The following is a 22,411-nucleotide window of genomic DNA, read 5'->3' as shown; positions in this document are numbered from 1 at the left end:
GGAACATATTTCTCCTTTTGAAATACCTCTCTCTCTTTCTTCATCTGATAGCTGCCTTTCGGTAATGCAAGGGAACCAGAAATATGAAATAGCCTTTCTGCCATTTTGGGCTGCTAAGTTATATTAAGTGATTCACTTGCTTAGTTGTTCAGCACGTTGCTGTTGCATTCTGCAGAGTGAAAACAGTAAATCTGCATAAATGACTCTCAGCTTTATTGTCGTTTGACTCGGTTCATAAAATAACAACCAAGACATATTTTTGAAGGTCAGGTTTAGTAAACTAGCTAAATTTGCTAAAATTAAGTCTATTTTATGATGTGTGCCTTTCTCATAAGACAGAAAGGGCCTAAAATAAATTAGGTTTTTTTTCATTAAGGAGTAATATTTTCTAATTTTGATCTCATATATTGTTGATTTACAAATCCAACATCAAATGGTTTCGCCAGACAGTGATGGAATAGATGCATGTTATTCGTGTTAGTTCAAAGTTAAATAAGTGAATAAGAAACCATTAATAACATTTCTGACTGGCATTGAAAACAGGATCCATCAAATACTGCATATTTGAAAAGATACTGTTTTAACTTTCATATGTATACAACTTTGGTACCAAAATATTGACTACTGTTGCTGCTTCACAACTGAATTTAGAATGTAATCCCAGCCAGTGGCTGTGACCTTTACTTTCAGGCTGCATTGACAGAGTCGTCTGTCTCAGGGGCTTTGATTCCCAGAGATTCCGAAGTTTTTCACATCTAACACTGATAAAAGGTCCTTTAAACTTTCTGAGTGAAAATTACAATGGTGCAGTTATGTGGGTTGGGGGTTGCTTCTTTGACAGATAGAAGCTAACATGTATTACTGTAATTACTGTGTAATGATATAAATGCAGTCTTGTCTGTCCTGGCGCTGCCAAATAAGCCAGATTAGGCTTTTGAACATTTATTAAATGTTCCTATATTGGTCAAAATGAACCGTTTAAATACTTGAGAATAAGCCCTTTTCTAGTTTAAGGTCTGTGGAATAAAGAGCAGAATATTTGTGCACAAATGCTGTCAGAGTTTTTGAATACATCCCCAAAAAGAAATGGCATTCTGTTGAAGCATACCATGTCACTCATGAAGAGTACAATCGATGTCATAAAATTCTTAGATGACCTGCACTATGAAATTATTTAGGAGGATGTTTCTCATTACTTTGTATAAAACTGTATCTGTATACTAGTGTAGTATATTGCTTCCTTCAAAGACCCTTAGGATACCTGAATTGCTGGGTTTTTTCTGCTTCAGTTGATACTTCTAGATAATTTACTGTGCAAAGGGCATCCTCCATGATACAGTGTATGATTCCAAGCAGCTGGAAAAAAATTTTTGTTTCTTTAATTTGTAAGTGCTTCTAGTTAAGTCTGTGCCCTGTAGCAACATTTTAAAAGGAATTTTATTATTCTATTTACTCTGCGATTAGTGAAAACTGTAGTTATGAGAATTTTGAAACCATGCTCTGGTTGTATGTGATGAAGAAATTATTCCAAATTTTTTTAGAGAGATTACAGCTCTAACTCTAATGGCAGAAGCAGCAAGCAACCTATCTGAGTCAACATGTCAGCAGTATAAGAAGCTGCAAATTTCACACAATGTAAATCAGCATTGTAATCTATGGAGTGACTGCTGATGGTCTTCAGAAGACCAGTTAGACACACTGTGCCTCACTGAAGTATCTAAAATTGTAGAAAATGCTTTCCTAGTGTAGTTTTCTTATGGAACCCCTTGTTAGACCTGACACAGAGGTGTTACGTATTGGTGTTTTGGGTGAAAAACTAGCATGTAGTAGAATGAACAGCAATCATCATTGCAGTTACAGGTCAGTGATGGATATGGGCTCCATAAATGCATCTCCCTATTGAGAAGTGGCCTACGAAACAAAAATGTCTGTGAAGTGCTCACTCAGGTGATATACTGTTCATATGTCCAGGTTCACTGTAAGAGCTCTCGGCTGTTCATAAGTCTTTCCATAAATCTGTTCCTGAACTTAAATCAAAAGGAATTAAATCAGACCTTTGCATGATGTAGAGTTTTTGTAAGTCTTAATTCCAGTAAGAAACTTATGTGATTCTCTAAAGACTGGAGCGCTGGATTGTACACAAGAAATTTCAGTGGAGGGGGGTTAACACACATGCAAACTTCCTCAGAGAAGGCAGAGCTTGCAATCCTGTTCAGCACATTTGTTTTATAAAGACCAGCTGCAAAACCTGGATCCTGGTCCAATTTCTAGAATGTTCAGATTTGGGATGTTAGTACTTTTGGGCCTGCATTATGTTCTATATGGTATGTTTGTGATATAGCACAACAGGTGAGATTTTATATTGTAGTTATTTCCACTTCAGATGTGAAGCGACGTCTCATCCTTGTTTTACTGAAAGGTTTTTTTTTTCTTAATTTTTGCTTTTCTGCCTTTCTTGCATTGTGAAAAATATTCACAACTGTAATTGCTTTCTGTAAATCTGTAATTCATGTTATATGTGCAAATCTAAAGTTAAAGACACTTCTTAAAATATTATTAAGAAAATAAAAAAATACTGTGGTGATGAACACAAATGTGAGACTAACTGCTGTAAATGAACAGTATCCTGAAAGCACCTGACAGGTTTTTTCTTTGTATTTTCCATTTTTTTCATGAATTGGATCTTTGTTATTTTAAGTGGACTAGCCAGTCATATTTTTGTGAGTTTAGGGCATAGTATTTAATGCCAGCTGTTACTTAGGAAATAACAATCAGTGACTTGGAATAAGACAAAGAAAAACTTGAAAATAAAAATTTGCTAGAAGGACACCATGCAAACTGTATCAAAAACTTCACTGAATTCTAATAAAAATACATCTACTATTCAATGAGATGGCAGGCCTTGTTATATAAGGAAATTTACTTAAACGTGACTTTCCCCTTGTGAACCCATCTGTAACATTCACATTCCCAATCTTTCTTCATAGGAGAGGTGTTTCAGGCCATTATTTTTGTGACCTGGATATGCTCGCACAGCTCAGGGTCTTTCTGTTGCTGGGGACACAGACCTGAACACAGCACTCCAGTGACCCAGATGGCGTCTCAGGAGAGCACAGTGGAGGGAGAGAACCATCCCCTTGACCTGGTGGCCGCACTCCCCTCTGTGCAGCTCAGGATAAAATTGTCTTCCTGGACTGCAAGTGCACGTTGTCAGCTGATATTTAATTTTTCATCCACCAGTATCCCCAACCCCTTCTCTGCTCTGGGCCAGTTCATCACTTAGTCTGTACTTATAGTGGAGATTGCTGCCATGCAGGATCTTGTGCTTGGCCTTGTTGAGCCTCATGAGGTGCACATGGGGCCACTGATGCTAAGTATAATAACAGCAGTTACATCAGAATTATTGATTGCCTAATACCACGCTTGTGGAAAACGTTATTTATGAGAAAAGTTGGCCTTTTGTGGCCCCAGATTACTTTTATTTGCCTTGCTGATTTTCTGCGTGTAGTGACTGAAGTTGTATTTTCCCGGTTGTTTTTGATTGCAGAAGTAAGAACATTTATATGATCTGTAACTAAACCTGCCAGGGGAATTTGGCTTGTGCATCCATGCCCACTTTTCTTGTCTCAAAGTTAACTATTCATGTAACTCTTCTTGTATTTCACATTTCAATGTGCAGGAACTTTTAGGAGACAGTTTTCTAAACACAGAGAGTGAAAGATTTCTACAGATGCATAGCAAAACATACCAGTGCATCTCAACAATCCACGGTGGCAGGAAAGTGCTTGTGTGATGCCTTTAGAGGCTACCTAGAGCAGAGGCCAGACAGTGTTAAAGGAATAAAGGTATTTATTAAAAATGCCTTCAAAGAATACACCTTGGGCCATACAAGAGCCCAGCCATGACTACATCCAAGATGGACAACTGCTCATGAGTCAAGTTTTGACACTTTTATAAGTTTTGGTCCATTTACATATTAGGTTTTATTGTCCAATTACAGCTTCAGGTTATGAAGTCCCATCCTCCCAGACTGCTCTCCTCAATTTGCTGTTGTTGACACTTTTTGGGCCTGAGTTTGCAAAGGTGTCCTTGGTTCTCAGGCGGGAAAAGGATTGTTTTGTCTGACTAAACTGAGAACTTGCTAACACTTTATATGGTGTTCAGAGTTGTATACTGAAGCACCACAGAATCTGGAAAATATGACAGCTAAAACTTAAGGCATCATGTGAACAAAAGGATGTGGAAAAATCTTTTAAATTCTTTGCAAATTATTGTCAGCTACTCAGTTGACAATAATTTAGACATGAGTTTAGCAGACCCAACCAAATAGTTTCCAAAGGTAAACTTCTTAAAGTCAATTCAGTTCTGATGCGTCTTTCTTGCTCGTAGCAACAATTTGGTGTTCAGGGCCCTCCTTCTCAATTCCTTTACAGGAAAAGGGGTATGCTGGGTGAGTAAAAGAGACTGACTATTCCTCAGAGAAGCACAAACAAATTGTATTGAGGATGACGGGGTCGTAACACTGTGCCAGATTTGGGAAAGAGCTGAGAGCAACAGTGTGAGGAAAGGGAGATGCAAGATGATGTTACCCCCATGTGTGTAGCCTGGTTTCATGCCACAGCCAGACTAAGATCTCATGGGAAAAGACAGACCCACAGCATATTTATCTCACAAGTAGAATCAGAAACCAGAATCTGCCCCAGAAGTGTGTCTATCAAGGGTAGTGAAAATGAAGTAGTGGAGATTATTCAATATTGCATCAACTTTGGGACCCTGTACTGAATGTCTGCATAAAAATTCATATGCACAGAAATAACCCACCCATGGCTCTTAGTTGCTTGTTTATGAGCAGACTTGTTTCTTAAGTAAAGCAATTCAAACTCTGATGACTGCTGAGAGGGGCAGGAGTTGATGAGGTCTCCTCTGAAAATCTCTTCGTAGTCTTTGGTAATTACTGATAAAGGCAGCTTTGGCAGGGGGTTGCTGTTCATTCTGGCATGGATTTTTGCAAGGCTTCTAACTCTAGCTGAGCACAAATACACATCTACTTGAGGCCTTAGAGGGGGGGACTTGAACTAAGTCCGTCTACAAACTGGAGCCTGGAGAAATAAATACCAGGGGTTTGGGTTGTTTACATTAAGAGAAGAGAATATTTTAATATATTATAAGTTGTTAACCTCTTTCAGAAACTTTACTGGAAACAAGTGACTAAGTTTAAGGAATGAAACATGATTCCCAACAGTATGCTTTTCTTTCATATTCACATGATAATAATTCCCTGTCAAGCCAAACCCTCAGCTACCTTTTTCCACTGAAAAATCCCCTGCGGTGTAGATAACAGAGACAGCTGAAGTACTGCTTACTTCTCCCACTCTTGCTGTGCTCTTCAAGATGAACTGGGCATATTGGTTGACTTCTGAGTTTTCCTGCTGGCTGTGTGTACTCCTTGTTGGTAGGAGTTGCCATTTATATCCTGAAGAGATCAGAGGATAAATGATGACTGTATCTCGCAACATGGGCTCAGTAGTCTGCCATGATCCTTCCTTGCATGCTGAAAGCTCAGTGCTGTGGAATTCTGCACAGTGTCCATGCTGAGATATGCGTGCAAATCCCGTGAGTTTGAATTCCGGAGTAGTTGCTTGTGCATAAGAGAATCTGAAGTACTGTCCTGAGGTAGGGTAGATGCGAAACACAAACTACTATGCAAATCTGTTGTGAAAATATATCATGTAAGGCTGAAAGCTGTTACCTACTTTTGGCTGGTAGGTGATAACTGGGAAACTACTGAGTTTAAACAACCAAGCTCCAAAGAATGTTCTTTCTGAGGAAACAAGGGGAATTTTCCAAGAGTGTTTCCTAGTCTTCATGAATCATAAGAGCACTAGCTGCATCCAGAATTGCTCATTTTATCTGAACGTCCCTGGCCATTAGCCAGAAGAAGAAAAATGGAGTAAAATAATGGAATAATTGTTTTTTCATATACCTAATGAAATAACCTATTATTTTCCCTAACACGGAGAATAAGTGAAAATTAAGTAGTTTTGGTTTTTTTGATTTCAAAACAGATAATATGAAGAAACCATGAAAAGAAGAAGAAACTGAGAGGCACATGATAGAAAGGAAGCTGAAGTTTTCCTTGATGTTCAGTGGTTCTAAGATTAATCAGTTACAGTAATAGAAATTGTGCTAATAGCAAGTCTGTGTCAAGCAAGGTAATGTTTGATGGTTTGTGTGGCATTTCTGAGAGACACATGGGGCAGGTATCAAGCCTGATGAACAAGCTGTTCAGTGTGGTAAATGACGCCTGCACTAGGGCTGCCTGCATTCTGCATAATTTACCGCTTTATTTACTATCTATCATTAGCAAAGCACTTCTATTGAATGCAATATAAGCAGGTTTCCAAAGTATTTTTCCGAGCTTGCCGATATTGCTTGGGAATGACTGGAATTGTGTGGATGGGAGTGTTGCTTGGGTGTTTTGTTGTTGTTACTGGGTTTTTTAGTTGGGATTTTTATTTCATAGTCTATTATGGATATAATTTTTGTTATTGTACTGCCCAAACAATTTTTTTTTCTACTGCTAGGTACACTGTGTACATTTTTCACTTCTGTGCATGGCTGAGATAAGAATTCATTGGAGTTAAATATACAATGCTACAAAATCACTGAATTAGTGATAGTAGCTAATAGAAATGTCACTATCACAGTGATAGTGATTAGTGACATTTCTGTTATGCTTTTAATATAATTTTTATATGCAAATGCTACACAACAGAAAGTGTTATCTTTCCGCTTAGATTTATTCTGAAAATATGATGAAGTTTATTTACTTGTTTGTCTCCTCTTGTAGTCATTTAGAGATATGGTGTGTAAATGACTACTGGATGAATTTCACAATTAAGTCTTGTGGATAATGAAGACAGAGAGGATGACTTCAATAACTTAAAGAAAATTTGTTCAATTAATTTTAGAGTTAACTCAGTATAGGAAAAGTTCCTCTGCTGTAAAAATATATATTTTTTTTCAAGTGAAGAAAAATCAGTGCAGATGCTGCTGTCCTTTCCCTTGGATAGTTCAAAATGGTTTGGATTTTAAGAATCAGGTTTGGCAGGCATTTATTCCTGAAGAAATGTGTGCTTAAGTTGTGGCCTAAAAAAAAGAAGGGGGAGGGGGGAAAGTTGTGAAATTAGGAAATTAAAAATGTTAGGAATTCTGTTCTTTTTATGGATACGTTTTAAAAGCCACACTCTGCATTCTGATTTGCATGAGGGCCTCTGCAGAGTATACTGTCTGGACTCATAAAATACCTGAAGCTTCACCTAAGGTCAGGCGCTCAGAGTACCTGCTGCTGAGTGCTAAAAAGGTACCTGTCTGTTGAGCTTTCTTTTAGGAACCCTGCCAACATCAGGGCTGGTATGGGTCTGCTGTGGGACAAAAGGAGGAGAACCATGAAGGGCACACATCAGTCTTTGTGCTCTCCTTGACCTCACTGGGCCCAGCTGCTCTTTGAATGCTGTTCTGCACCAGTGAATTGAGGGGAAGCTTTTTGTTCTCCTTCTTCCCTCATATCAAAGTGGGAAAAAGCTATGTCACAGTAGCCTGAAAGAGGGGAAAACTAAACTGAATGAGAGGAGGTTTAAGTTAAATTTTTTTTTTTTTTAATTTTTTTTTTTTTTTTTTTTTTATTTTACTTGAGGTTGGTCAGGCACTGAAACAAGGTCAGGCACTGAAACAAGTTGTCAGGAGAAGCTTTGGGTGTCCCATCCCTGAAAGTGTTCAAGGCCAGGTTGAGTGGGGCTCTGAGCAATCTGGCCTAGTGAAAGGTGTCCCTGTCAATGGCAGTGGGATTGGAAGTAGATGGCCCCTTCAGACCCAAACTATACTTTGAGTTCATGCTGCTGCAAGCATAGTTCCTTCATCCCAGAGACCAGTTCTTCCCCAGAAGACAAAGCCTGCCTGCTCAGACTGTGCTAGTGCTGGAGTGTGTGCCCGGGTAGACACAGAGCTGTGCCCTTGTGAAATCATTAGGAATTGCATGGAGACACAAGACATTATTCAAGTCATTCAGATGTTGTTTTTCAGCTAAAGTCTGTATTCTCACTTCTAATCTCATTTACAAGCTGATGCTATCTTCTAGAAAGTAGGAAACTAAGGAGTTGTAGATTTCATACCTCAATAGGGACAGATAACCTTTTACTTTGGGGAAGAGGGCTGGTAGGGGAGTAGGTGATTAAAAATACATATGGGGAAGTTAATGACACAGTAAACATTATATGTTGGCTTTTTATATTCAGCTATTAATGTTTTTGGTTTTGTTTTTAATTTTTGGACACAGGACCTGTGAAGGGCGGAACATCCGGTACAGGACGTGCAGCAATGTGGTAAGTGAAGTATAGCTTTGATGTGATACAATTAATCTCATATGATAATCGTGTTCATATTACTGCAGATAATTTGGTGAAGTGATAGTGAGAATCTTGTAGCTATCTAAACTGTTTTCATACCACAGAACCCAAAACCATAGGCAAACCTTTGCCGGTTTCTTGAAATGTGGAGAGATTACGGCATAGCCTTATGCTAAAACTGTCTGGAAGGGATTGCATTCACAGCCATCATAAATAGAGAGTCAATGAAACTTCAGGGTTGCTCTTTACAACCTCTCCTGCAGAATCAAGACATCTTGTGTTCCCAGTAGGGCTTTGGTAACCAGCTGGTTCACGTTGGGTAGTCTGTCAGGCTGGAGGATTAAGCTGTTAATTGAAGACAAGTTAGTAGAAGATCCGCAATTCTATGATTCTGTATATTTCTGTTCACTTCTGCCCTCATAGAATTTTAATTCTGTTGTGTGTCCTAGAAAAGCAGTTTTACATAGCCTGTATCAGTGTTCTGGCATTTCCAAAGGCTCTTGCTGGTTTTTTTAATATGTGGCAAATATAATTTTCAATACAATAAAGTAAGAAACTTCAACTTCTGTCTCAACAAAGTGAAAGTGTGTTTTCACTGTTGAAAATTGAAATAGAGGCTTTCATATGGAAAGCTTTATTGGGTGCCAAGAATAGTAAAGGCTCTCAAGTTACATGGAGAAATGTCAGTTTTACCAGTAAAGATGGAAAATGAAATCAAACGTACACCGGGCCAAGCTTTCTCATGCCTGATAGGGACATATTCAGAAGCCTTTCAATACATGCTTTGTTTAAAAAGTTTAAAAGTTTAACTTTAAAAAAAAGGAATATATTTGCTCATATTTAGCTTATCTTTTCTTCAATAGACCACAGTTCATAATGAAAAAAACTGCTTCTATCTGAGCTGTAGTCTCCTATGCTGTAAAATTTCTCTCAGTTCTTTAGGAGCTGGGCTTTGATAATCCCTGTGAGCCCCTTCCAATGCAGAATATTCTGTAATTCTGTGATTCCTCTGAAATTTTTTCTGATTGTATCATTTGAGTTCCTGAAATACCTCATCAGTCTAGCCTTCACCTTCCTTAGCTGACAGAAACTGGTGTAGTTAATAAAATGATTTGCTGGCAGATTAGCAGTCCAGTTTTCCTCTGAGGAATTTCAGCTACACTACATCTGTGTAAGGAATGGGAAGTTTGATTTTTGCCAGTCAAGTTGCCGGCCATAGCTCTGCCCTATGACAAAAAAAAAAAAAAAAAAAAAAAAAAAAAAAAGAAAAAAGGTAAGAAACAAAGAGATACTGACTGCTAAAGGCTAATTAAAAAATAACTGGATGACAGTGAACCCCATTTGTTTTGCTTTGGTTAGGCATTGCATGCACATTGGGTCTTTCTGTGTCTGATCTGCCCTTGTGTATGTTAAGAGCAGTGAGACAGAGTACATCCTGCTCTCCTGCCATTACGTTCCTGGATCACTCTGATGAAAGGCTGGGGCTTTAGCTGGGTTGTAACCCTTATTTTGGAATCACTGAGTTTCCAGGATAAGGAATATTTCTTTAGATTTATTTTTAGCTTAGGTTCTGCTTTGCAAATGTGCACCTGAACAGTTTTCCTTCAAAATAAAACCTTGCATAGTTTTGTCAGGCAGTTCCTTTATGTATCTTTTATTTGGCAGTACTGACTCTAGAAGTGAGGCATACAGCTGCAGAACTCAATTATTTCATAGCAAATAATTCAAAATTAAGCCTTCAAGCCTTCAGCTTTACTGTGCTGAAATCAGTGGCGGTTTTTCCTCTGAAATATGAAGACCCAGGACTGGTTTTATGATTTCAAACTGTTTTTGGGGGACCATAAAGAATGGCTTGTGCAGTGTAAATCTAAAGCTATTTAGGAACCCCAGACTTGCATCTCTAAATCCATTCTGTTACTGAATTGTGCAGCTGTAACACTGAAATATGCTTTGTCTCTTTCAGAATAGTAAAACAAAAGATTAAATCATGTACTTTGTCATTGTTGAAGTCTACTTTTTTGTCTCCACACACACACACAAATTGGATCTACATACACAATTTTTTCTGCATACACACAAATTAGATCTTGAAAACAGTTTATTAAGCTCATAGCTTAATGAAGCTTGTGAAATTCTGCACTAGAAAAAGTCCGCAATATTGTGTGTATTTTTGTTTACTCAGATTTTGCCTTTCAAGATTTCATCCAAAAAGACACTGAAAATTAAGAAAATGGAAATAACAGGCTCCTGAGACCTATGTTTTCATGTTACATTTCAGTCTTTGAAGGCAAAAGAGATCAAATCCCCCCATTCCAAGCTTTCATTACCATTATCTTGTGCATAGCTTGAGGAATGATAAAATAACCACTATTTTATTTCATAAAATAACCAGTATTTTTGGTTTTTGCAAGCTGCCTTTCTATGAACTGATGTGTTTTCTTAATGACCCTCCTCTTGCAGGAAAGAATGGGTAGTCATATATACTAAAAGCAAATTATTTGAAATATGAAGTTGGAAAATTGGAAGAATAGTTTTGGAGTCTGGCAATGAGTACATTTTATAGGCACTATCATTTGCAAGATTTTGTCACAGCTGGTTTTAATTCATCCTGAAATTAAATTACAGAAGGGGAAAAAATGAGATAAAGAAAAGGAGAGGCAAGGGGGAAGAGTGGCCTGCCTGTTGTCCCATTTACCTATATTAATTATTCCAGAGATGCTGAATAATTTTGCATAATAAAGACTGTAGCAAAGACTGATACTGCTGTCTGTGAAGCTTCTGAACAGTCCTTAAAACAGTAAATCCAGTTCAGTATATTTGCCACTTGCATTGTCTGTTGATGATCAGAAACTGGAAGGATTATGGGTATAAAGCCACATGTGTAAATAGTAAAAGAAGGAATGAGAGAATCTGAAGATAATTTAGGGTTGAATCGCATCTGCTTTTTTTCTTTTTTTTATTCACATGGACTTAAGCATATTTCCAGCCATTTTAGAATATAATCATGGGAGGGAGAGAGGGAGCAATTTGTTTTTCTTTAGAAAATCAGTCTCCATGCAATGAAAACGTGTTTTTGCAACTATCTGGATTGTTGTACTGAACATTATGCAAAATAAACAAATATAATTCCAAACTCTGAGTAGGCTTTTTTTACTTATTCTCTTTCCTTTTTTGTTTTTCTTAAGCTAGCACACTCTTTTTTTCCTTCTTCTGTGTGCATTATTGGTTGCCAGGTGCTCTCCGGCTTTTATACCAAGCTGTCACTCCACCTCATATGCCCTTTCTCTTTTATAGTCCTTCTGCCACTCTGCTGTCTTCTGCTTTCTCTTCCTTTCATTTACATGAAAATCACTCTGAAGGTTGTTTGTTGGAATATATACTGTCTTTACTGTCTTTTCTCAATTATCAGAATTCTTCTTGTGACTGAAAACAGTTTTATTTTCCCTGATAGTTTTTCTTTCATTGCATTGCTTTCTGAATAAAAAAAAAAGGAGAGAAAGAAAAAGAAAGAAGAGATGAGACTGACACTGAAGCTGCACAACATTAGTAGCTCCTTCAACAAGGTTTCTCTTAAGCCTAAGATAAAATTTGTAGATTGTAGGTCCCATTAGTCAGGCAACCAAAGCTTGTAAACACCACCTGCAACTGTTTTAATATATACCTCACTTTCTTCACTTGGCTGAAGTACCAGCTGTAATGTCATCCCCCATTTTCTGGCTTGCATTCAGACAAGCTACTTCCATCCCTGTTTCTTATCAGCTCATGCTGCATTTTGTATACACCAGTACCAGTGTTGTTCATCTTACTTTCTGCAAAATAACACAATCTTCTTTCCATGCTCTAAACCCCAGCCTGGAAAATGTCAAAGCTAAACTTCCATATAAGTACATAGTTCTCAGAAGCACTGGCTTATGTGTATGAGAAGTATCATCCCCAAGAGCATATTATCAGACCTACAAGAATGATTAGCAGAGTTTAATTTTTCTACCCAGTCACCATTCAGTGGTGACTGAAATGCCATTTTGCAATCAAACCTCCCAATTTACATTTTGCAGTAAAATATAAAAAACATATTAAACAAATTATAGGCACATATCTCCTTACTAACACACAATTTGTTTTATGTAAATTTACTTTTGAATTGAAAATTCTTCTAAACTCAGATAATTTATTGTGACTAGTCTGTTCTTCAAACTACCAGATTTTAATAACTTCCATCTTATTTCTGATTGGCTTCATTTTAAAACCTCAGTGTGTCATCTAGAAATTATTTCTTCATACTTGGAAACAAGTGCTTTTAGTATCTAGCAAATGACAGAAGCTTTGATGTCTGGATTTGCAATCTTTTCAGAAAGCAGGACTGTGAATCTGTGACAATTAAAAAATAGAACAAAAACCCCTACATTGTGTCCAGTTAATGTGAATGTAAAAAGAAACTTTGTTGCCCAAATAACCTGAATTGCTTCCCTTACGGTAATATTTCATGACTTGTCAGGACTCTGGGTAAATAGGAGTTTTAAATTCAGTATTTCTGACAATTTTTTTTTTTAATTTGAACAGCTCATTTTTGAGCTCTTTGATAATATGGCACACTCAATGCCTTTAGGAAAGTATGCTTTAATATTTTGTATTTATATTAGTTTTTGACTGAAGTTCTTGGAAGTTTTCATGCTGAAATTAAACTTAATGTATCTAATTTAAATGCTTGTTTTAATACTTAAAAGAGATGGACAAAAAAAGAAATTAAAATTACACAGAAGGCTGCATATTGAACTATTTGCCAAAAGACGATCATACTTCCAAAAAAAGACATTATTTTGGTGAAAAAATTATTTTATAAATATTTATAATGACAAATTTTAATGGAACTTTGCATTTATAGTTCACTGACAATTTTAGCTCTCATCTCCGTGCCATGTTTATTTGCTGATATTTCCCCATTTTCTTTGTTCCTGTTATTTTTCTCAAGCTTGTCTCTGTCAGATATTGCAATGTCTTGGGGTTCTTAGAGAAAGCTTTAGTATGAGCCCCTCTTAGTCTAAGAAACTAAGTATGACCCTAAGTTATTTCCAAGTTCTTGGGAGTAGGCTATTGAAAAATCTGGCAGCAAGAAAGGTAGTTCTAGCAGGGCGCTCAACAAGGCTTCAAGGCTGAGTGAAGTTTCTCTTAAATCCCTAGATCTCCTAAGTCCCTGTGTTTTTATCTAAAGTTCTTATTTGGTCTTAGACAGGTCCCTACTTGAAAACTTCAGGTTTTCTTTCTTGGTAGGGAAATTGGTGCAGCTGCAACACCGTGAGCACTTCATGGAACTGGTTCAATAAGCTGTTCTGTCAGATGCTGCACAGAGAAGTCCAGTTGTTAGTCATTTTTTGTACAGAGGAAGAGCTCCAGGTATAGTAAATCATTCTTGGCCTCTGCAAATATACAAGCACATATATTGTAAACTGTTTTAAAGTTCCTCAACTGTTTCCACCTATCACTGCTTAGATAGGATCTTCTACATTTCACCCACTAAGTAAACTTTAAAAAGTCTGACCCTCTTTTGTCCCGTGAAATCTGATCTACCTATCACCATCAAGGGACATCTGGGATTCATCTTATCTTTTCCAGTGGATTGTTGATTAATGGAAATTGTTTTGAATGGGATTCAAACATGGCAAAATTCCATGGACCTTATGAATTACAATAGGGTAAAATAGGAGGTCAAGTTGAAAAAAAAAAATAGAAAATCGATGTGAGGAAGAAAATGAAGCCATAATAATATGGATCACATTACATGCCCAAGAAGTGAGGATGAAACTCCTGTGTATATTTTAAAATGGGTTTCACAGATCAAAGGGGTTTCTGATCACGTTTAAAATTATATATATATATTCATTGCTGTACAGGAAATCTTGACCTGATGGGATGAATAGGGATTATAGGTATCCAGCGCAGGCTCAGTGTTTCAGTAATATCTCATGAACCTTTGTGAGCTAAAAGCCATAAAAGACCCACCTAGGACTCACAGAATTAAAGGAGGAACAGTTGTTTCCTATTCACTGGAATTTTTTCATCCCTGAAAGGTCTTCATGAATAGGAAGTTTGAAGATAAATGGATCTAGATTAAACTTTCAAGTTTATTAGTTCTTTCTGATTCTTCAAGGAGTGCAATGGCAGCAGTTCTTCATATCTGCAGGGGCCCGTAGTTATTTTCTAAAAGAAAACAAAACTGTTAAGACTTGTCTATAGTACCAAAATTGGAATAACCTGAAGCAGGACTGTAGTAGTTTTAAGGCCAGATACCAGGGCTGCCACATGCTGCAGGCCAAACACAGGCCATGGAGATGCGATTAGCTAAATTCCTCACAGAACCACATAGCCCATGCAGAGATGCACTGCCTCGTACCCACTGCTACACTGACTTGGCCCATGGCTTCTGGCTGTCTCAAAGTGCCTGTCAATCTGCTGTGCAGGTAGACAAGCTGTGTAAGAAGCTGTTACACAGCTCCCAAAATCAGACCCTTGGCTGGACCAGTATTTAACTTCACTTAGGCCAATGGAGCAGTGCAAGCTGGTAGCCATAGAGGGTCCCCGTCCTCTAAACCATCATGCAAGTACCAAAAGCAGGCTTTTCTTTTTCAAGAAAACTTTTTGGAATTAGTCTATAGTTTCTCTTGTCCAGGAACCAGCAGAAATAAGGCGCAGCAAGACTGCCTCAGAACAGCAAGTGGCATTATCTAAAGGTGTGCAAAGTGTTTAGAAGAAAATAGCAATTTACTTGAAAATATATGCAAAAACCCCACTGATTTTACCTTATCTTCTGTTTCAGCATATAGAATACTTACTTATAGGCTGAGAACTTATATCGAGCTTTGATCATATGTTTGCACAAATGTCAGCACAAAGAGGCTCTGATCTCCACTGACATATAATACCAACGAAAAATAGTAAATTTAAGTTGAAAAAAAAAGTGGATGTGCTATGTTTTGTGCAGTTCCTATATTTTCAGTCTCAGTGACCTCCTTCTAAAAGTGAGAAATGTTCAGAATTCAGACAACAGATTTTCTCAACACTGTCCATTTGGGCATAAAAAAATATTATACAGCTTGTGTAGGTATTATACATGAACATGCAAATACTTGTGCTTTTTTAAGCAGAAGAAAAGATTCTTCCTGAGAGAAAAACATCTCCAATGCCTTCAGGTAAATTTAGGATTCAGGATTTCAGCAGGAGAAAAGTTTCTGCACCAGGCTGTGACCCTTTTTCACATCTTTGTGCCAAGAATAAGTATGTATGTCTGTGTTTCTGACTGCTTGCATATATTCTTAATTGATTCAAGTTTCACATGAAAACTATTTTAAACACAAGCTCTGCTATTTAAATCCATTGTTTTATTTTGACCACATTATCAAAGATTGGAAGTATTTAACATCAGTCCTGGTCACCTGCTGTGTCCTGTAGGCTTGTTATGTTGAGGAATGTTTTTTATTTCTTTGATTAAGAAGTAAAATCCAGCACAACAAACATAGTATTGAGTTCTGTACAAAGCGGGATTATGAATTCTGTGTGTCGTGTGCTTTATTGGGCCTTTTTCTCTTTGTAAAAATAAAGCTGTTACAAGCCAGGAAGTTCTGAAGGTAGAGCCAAGCTTGAGCCAAGCTAGAGAGCTGGCTTGGATTTCTGCAACCGAGCCTTGGCTTGGGTATCTGCCAAACCAATAGACCTGACTGTATTCATTTACAGACAGAAAAATTCACAGAAGGGTAGGCACCAGAAGATTTTGTGGTAGGAAATAAGGCCACTGTGTTCTTCTTTTCTTGTTTGAAAATAGAACTAAAGCAGATCTTGGGTCAAGCTATAGCTATCTTATTGTTCATCCTTTGTATAAGAGCAGACCATAAAGACCACTTTTTCTCTAATTACAGAGCTGTAGAGGAATAATGAATTCCCCACATATTTTTCAGCTTGCTTCAGTGTCCAAACTTTGTCTTGTAACAAAAGTTTGCCCAGATCATAAAAAGACCCTGATTGCCCCTCAGATTTTCTTTATATTTTAAAATCAAACTGAAATACTTGAAATATATTTTTTAATCTTCTGTATTATATTGATAGAAAAACTGAGTTCTCCGGCAGTAAAATACCAGTTACAGGCTTCAACTTCCAACCTCCACTTTCAAAAAGGAAAAACAAGCTCTGGGTTATTACACTTTGATACATATTTCTCTAGAGAGATTTAACCCACATCATTTTTTCTCTTATGCCTTACTCCATTGAACCTTTTGGAACAGCTAAACTATTGCCTTCTACTTAGATCACAGAACTTTTGACTGGGATTTGACCCTTTAATTTTGGGGTGCATCAGACTCGAACACAAAGTGAATTAATTGAAAATTTCCTCACGTGGTACAAAGAACATTAGATTACAATCTGCGGCTAAGGCCACAGCTTGTATGTGTGCATAGTCCACAACAAAAAAGGTTTGAAATGTTGCAACCCAATATTACTCAACATTCAAATAAAATAGCCATAATCACGTTCCAACAGAGAATGAGAGGCCAGAAGGGCTAACCTGGGTTCAGGCAAGGGCTTACAAATGACAAATTCATAGCCAAGACTGTGCCGTGTTCCCTTGAGAGGAGATTTGAAAGCTTAGTTTTTAACACAGATTTTATTTTAGATTTTAATAATAAAAAATGATCCATTTATGTCACAAAGTGACATGTAGCCTCCATGTCTTTCATATCCAAAGCTGTAATAGTTTGGCCTTTTAAAAAAATGCAGAAAACTGTTAGTGAATAAATGGGATAAGAATAGATCTGAGAAATATAGGTGATGATTTAAATCTAAGAAGAGATATTTTCCCTCGACAGCAATAAGACTGGGAGCATAAGAAGTCTGGGAATAAGCCAGACTTATTGTCATTAATGATTGTCTAATAGGAAGAAGTAGTTTGAGGGCAAACAGAAGATACAAATATCCTATAAGTTATTGTCTAGTTACATGATTGTGCATACATAAAAACTTTACATACCAAGCCTACCATCAATACATAGGATTGTGTATGATGTAGGATTAAAAAAGTGTTATAGTCCTCAAGCAGAGGGGGAACAACTGTTCATGTCATATGGTATTTTACCAGATATCATCCAGGAGCAGATCTCCTTATGGCAGTAAGGTGGAGGACTCCACAGTCTTAATACTCTGAAGTAGTCATTCTGCCAATGTTTGCTTTTTTTTTTGTCTCAGTTCTTATGATGTTTAATGTTTTTTGTAAAGCTTAGCTCCAGCATTCCTGTAATTATGCGAGAAATTCAAGTTACTTCTAAGAAAACCCTAGTGAATCCCTAGCTTTTGTGGTTGCTTGCAAAAGAAGACTTCAAATATCATTCTTCAAGGATCAAATACTGGAAGGGAAACAAAAAGAACTCATGTTTATTTTGCCTGAAGACTCATGATTTTAAAGCTCTTCTTGTTCTCTTGAGAACCTGTCTAATGGTCTTCAGTGCTAAGTAGCAGCAAGAAAATATATGTGGGTAAGAAAAGCCTAAAAATCTTGTCAACAATGTATTTTATGCAGTAGGAGTGGTCTTTGGTTTTTATATTGGTAGACTGACTTCAGAGTTAGATTTATATGACTCACAAATCTCCTGAAGAATTAAAAAAAAAGGTTTTTTTTTTAAGATCTTCTCAGTTGGAAGTCCCTAATTATGTGAGCTATGAAATCTTAGCTTAAAGAAATGCAAATATGTGTCAAATGTTTCTGATTCATTTTGCCCCAGCAATTGATTTATGTCACTGAGGCTAAAAGAAGAAAAGCTAGTGGCAAGAGCTTAAATAAAGAGCCGAATCACATAGTTCTTTTTTCTCTCTCCTCAAACAAAGGGTAAAACCTGTCTGGAACAGAGTGGCTGTGCACACATGTTTCTCCATATATGTGCACAAGTAGAATGAGTTCCAGCAAGAGCATGGAGACCCTCTTTTGCTTAACCACAAGGCTGTGGTTAAGACATGTACAGTGCATTTCTTATTTCCCATTTACATATGGTCTTGGTGCTCTTTCAATACTTTCATGGAAAGAAGAAAGAAAGGTATAATCATCTATTGAATCATGTGTGTTTTTTGTCTAAGCAGAAACTGTCTCCATCTGGCAGCTGTGGAGCACCGCCAGCTGCATGATAATGCAACTGGCGGTCCTGAAGAGGCCTGCTCATCTTCTCCTCCTCCTTTTCTGCAGGACTGCCCACCAGAAGCAGGTGATTTTCGTGCCCAGCAGTGCTCTGCTCACAACGATGTCAAGTACCAAGGGCAGTTGTACGAGTGGCTCCCCGTCTCTAATGACCCTGACAACCCGTGCTCACTCAAGTGCCAAGCCAGAGGAACGGCTCTGGTTGTGGAGCTGGCGCCAAAAGTTCTGGATGGGACACGGTGCTACACTGAATCCCTGGACATGTGCATCAGTGGCTTGTGCCAAGTAAGAAAAGAAGCCCTGCCTCAGCCCCTCTCCTCATGACTTCCCTCCTCAGATCTCTCTCACATGCTCACTCCCTCTCTTCCTCCACACTTGTGTAATTTTAGGGTCTTTATTTTATTAATCTGTTTTCAGATTTCTTTTACTGTTGGGTTTTGGGGTTTTTTTGAAGGGGGTGGAAGGGGGAGACATGTATAATCTCAAATATTACTTTCTCACTTTATGCTGCTCCCTTGGGGTTCTTTTGAAGGATTTTATTATGCTTTTAAACTGTTCTCGGTAGCTGCAGTAGCATATCTGATTTGAAGCACCAAGTATAAAGTAATGTTGTAGTTTTTAACTTAGATACATCAAAGTTTGCAAGGTCTATCAATCAAATTGCATTATCTTTGAGGATTATTGCTCCCTGTAAATCAGAAACCTGTATGGCAGTAGATGAGGCACTAAAGTGAAAAATACTGCCATTTTTCCTGTAGGACTAAGCAAGCTGCTACATCTGCTTGGATGTCAGCATTCCTTATTTGTTACCAATGAAAATTTGTAACAAATGGGGACTTTTAGACCCTTCCCTTCACAGTGTGTGGAGATCTCTTGGTCATTCAATCAATTTATTTGCATCCCAATTTGGGTTTTTTATGACTTTGGTGCTTTTATTTATACACTGATGCTCTATCATTGCTTCTGTGAAATTACTTGCTCTATCTACATCATACTTTATTCTTCTAAACTACATGTAGGCTGCTGGTTGATGAAGGAGAGGACTTTTTCACCATCCTTGTTAGGTTCTGAGCACACCTAGGTCTCTAAAACAGCTGAGTGTAGATTCATGTTTCATTGCACAGTGACCTTAAAATCTATGTAAACTTGATGTGTTGTTGGCTTTCTAGTTGGCTTTCAACTGCTTTTTTTTTTTTTGGGGGGGGGGGGGGAGGTTGACAGTTCTTAAGTAAATGAAATAGAGTAGATAGTTCCTGGATTAGTCTCATTTCTGATCTGAAGAAGGCAATCATCAAGACCTCTTGACCGAAACCAAGGGCATGCATCTCAAATTTCTAGATTGCCTAATGAAACAGGCTATTTTTAGTCTTGTTTTCTGTTTTCAAATCTTTTAAAAACTTGACTGGAAGCACAAAAACCTGAATGGGAAGAAGATTCAAAGTTTTTTGCATGTAGTGGCCTAGGATTTAGAAGCAGGCTGATATTTGGCTTAGTCCAAATATGAAGCATACTTTTTCTCAATCAAGCTTTCCCTTAGAAACAGAGTTCCTAAGCATCTGAAACAAACTCATTTGCATTCTCATGACATTCTTACTTGGAAGTCTGAAGGTAACTGCACTGCTAAAACTATAAACACTGATGTTATTTCTCTGTGGCTTGAGAATAGATATAATATACTAGCAGTAGTGTCCCTGTGTAATTTTAACTAAACTAACTCTTTCTTATGTACCCTAAAATGATAGTGTAATTTTTAATGTATAAATGACTTTATAGTTGCCATGTTCTTCAACATTCAGTTTCTTCAACCAATTTGCCATATATTTACAATTACCGCATTTTTGAGGATGACCAAAAAAAATTAAACTATGAATGCTCATGCTGTATTCCTCACAGTGAAAAATGGATGTGTTAAATTTAAATCAGCTCAAAATATTATTGTCTCAGTGTATCCCTGTTAGCCTGTCATACCTTTGCGACAGTAGAGGTACTGCATTAAAAAATCCATAATTAGATTTGTCCTAACTGTATGCTATGGGAGAGAAATTGCTTTACCATCTATCGCAGCAATAGCTAGTCCTACATAAGTAGTCCAGAATGGTAAAGAGAATGGAATTGTCCATAATAAATGGTGAGCTTCCTTTAAAAGCAATGATCTTCCATTGCTTCTATAAAGGTTATTTTAAAAGTTTTGGAAACCATAGAACCAGTGGGGCATTCTTTCTCTGTAACATTTTGGTGAATAAACTTATTTCTGTAATTATAGAGAATGCATGTAAACTTCAGACAAGACAAAATGTGATTTTAGAAATTATTTCTATTCATTTGCAGTAAAAGCTGCAGGCTACCACTTAGCTAAAGTGGTTGACATAATGTAAACATAGTAATCATGGGTCTCAGTAGTTTGTGAGACTTCATAATGAACCTGGAAGAAAAGCAACATTTTCATGAGATGTCTCTGAAATGGCATGATTTGGGGCAGCCAACTGCATTAATATCAATATGTTTTGTCATGACTGCAAAAAATGAAGTCTCCTAGGATGTATCTTTCATATAAGGTCCTGAAGATTAAAAAGTGAAGTGTATTTCTTATGTAGTTTAACAGCAAGAACCAGATTCTGCACCTGGTACAGAGCAACCGTGGTTTTGTATGCAGATTGTAGAATGAGATGCAGCAGAGCAGCCCTGCAGAAAGGGACCTGGGGCTCCTGGCTGATGGCAAGTTGAACATGGGTCAGCAGTGCCCTGGCAGCCAGGAGGGCCAACCCTGTCCTGGGATGCATCAGGCACAGCATCACAGCTGGGCAAGGGAGGGGATTGTCCTGCTCTGCTCTGAGCTGGGGCAGCCTCACCTCCAGTGCTGGGGGCTGGTTTGGAGTATCACAATATAAGATACTAAACTGTTAGAGAGTGTCCAAAGGGTCACAGAGATTGTGAAGGGCCTTGAGGGGAAGATGTATGAGGAGTGGCTCAGGTTACTTTTTCTGCTCAGCCTGGGAAATCTCTTTGTGGCCTTCTACATCCTCAGGAGGGGAAAAGGAAGTACCCATCTCTTCACTCACATGGCCAGTGACAGGACTTGGGAAATGGCATGAAGCTGAGTAGTAGAAGGTTTAAGTTGGACATAAGGAAAGAGGTTCTTCACCCAGAGGTTGGTGGGGCATTGTAACAGCAAAGTGGTCACAGCACCAGCCTGTTTGACTTTAGGAAGCATTTGTACAATGCTCTCAGGCACATGTTCTGAAATTTGGAATGTCCTGCACATGGACAGCTGTTGGACTAGATGATCCAGATGGGTCCTTTCCAACTGAGCATATTCTATGATTCTATAATAACAGGTCCTTTGCAACAGTTGCACTATGTTGAAGGTGAATAATATGTTTTCTGGATTACTCAGAGCAAAACTACTGAAAGCAACTTTAAGTTTACCCTCCTATCAGCTTGCACTGATCCAAGTATTATAGCAACCAATAAGATGTTCTTGAGATACAATATTATACATGAAACATATCTTTATTTAATTAGGTGCAAGAGTCCTGAATTAGTAAAAGTGATGTTAAGATCAGTGTATGCTGACATAGAGCATTTTTCCCAGTAAGTCAAACAACAATGTTAATTATCTTAACTAACAATAGGAATGTATTTCTTTCTATGCAAGACTTGGGTCAACCCATAGCCTATTGTGTGGTCACCAACTGTTCTTCAGATTCCTGAAATTAAAGGTTGGTTGTATTGCTTCTGTGTGCCTCAATACTCACTCCTGATTTAAAGGTGAAGGATTTCACTCTCATTGACAAGAATGTAAAAAGGTGCAGTATTTGGAAATGTTAAGATCTCTCTC

The 22,411-nt window shown here is 37.7% G+C and overlaps 1 protein-coding gene across 1 annotated transcript in view; it reads left to right on the top strand.

Moving 5' to 3' along the window:
• Nucleotides 1-22,411, top strand: part of ADAMTSL1 (ADAMTS like 1) — a 312,537-nt gene that overhangs the window by 147,067 nt on the left and 143,059 nt on the right. Inside the window, exons 4-5 of the mRNA XM_054289501.1 lie at nt 8,336-8,381; nt 18,622-18,858. Coding sequence (XP_054145476.1) covers nt 8,336-8,381; nt 18,622-18,858 — 283 coding nt within the window. The remainder of the gene's footprint in view (nt 1-8,335; nt 8,382-18,621; nt 18,859-22,411) is intronic.

This window comes from Melozone crissalis, unplaced genomic scaffold (assembly GCF_028551555.1).
Source record: "Melozone crissalis strain CALT ecotype California unplaced genomic scaffold, PUWL_Pcris_2 ptg000005l_1, whole genome shotgun sequence".
NCBI classification, from domain to species: Eukaryota; Metazoa; Chordata; class Aves; order Passeriformes; family Passerellidae; genus Melozone; species Melozone crissalis.
Note: the sequence above shows the minus strand (reverse complement) of the source record. Positions and strands in the feature narration are given on the sequence as shown.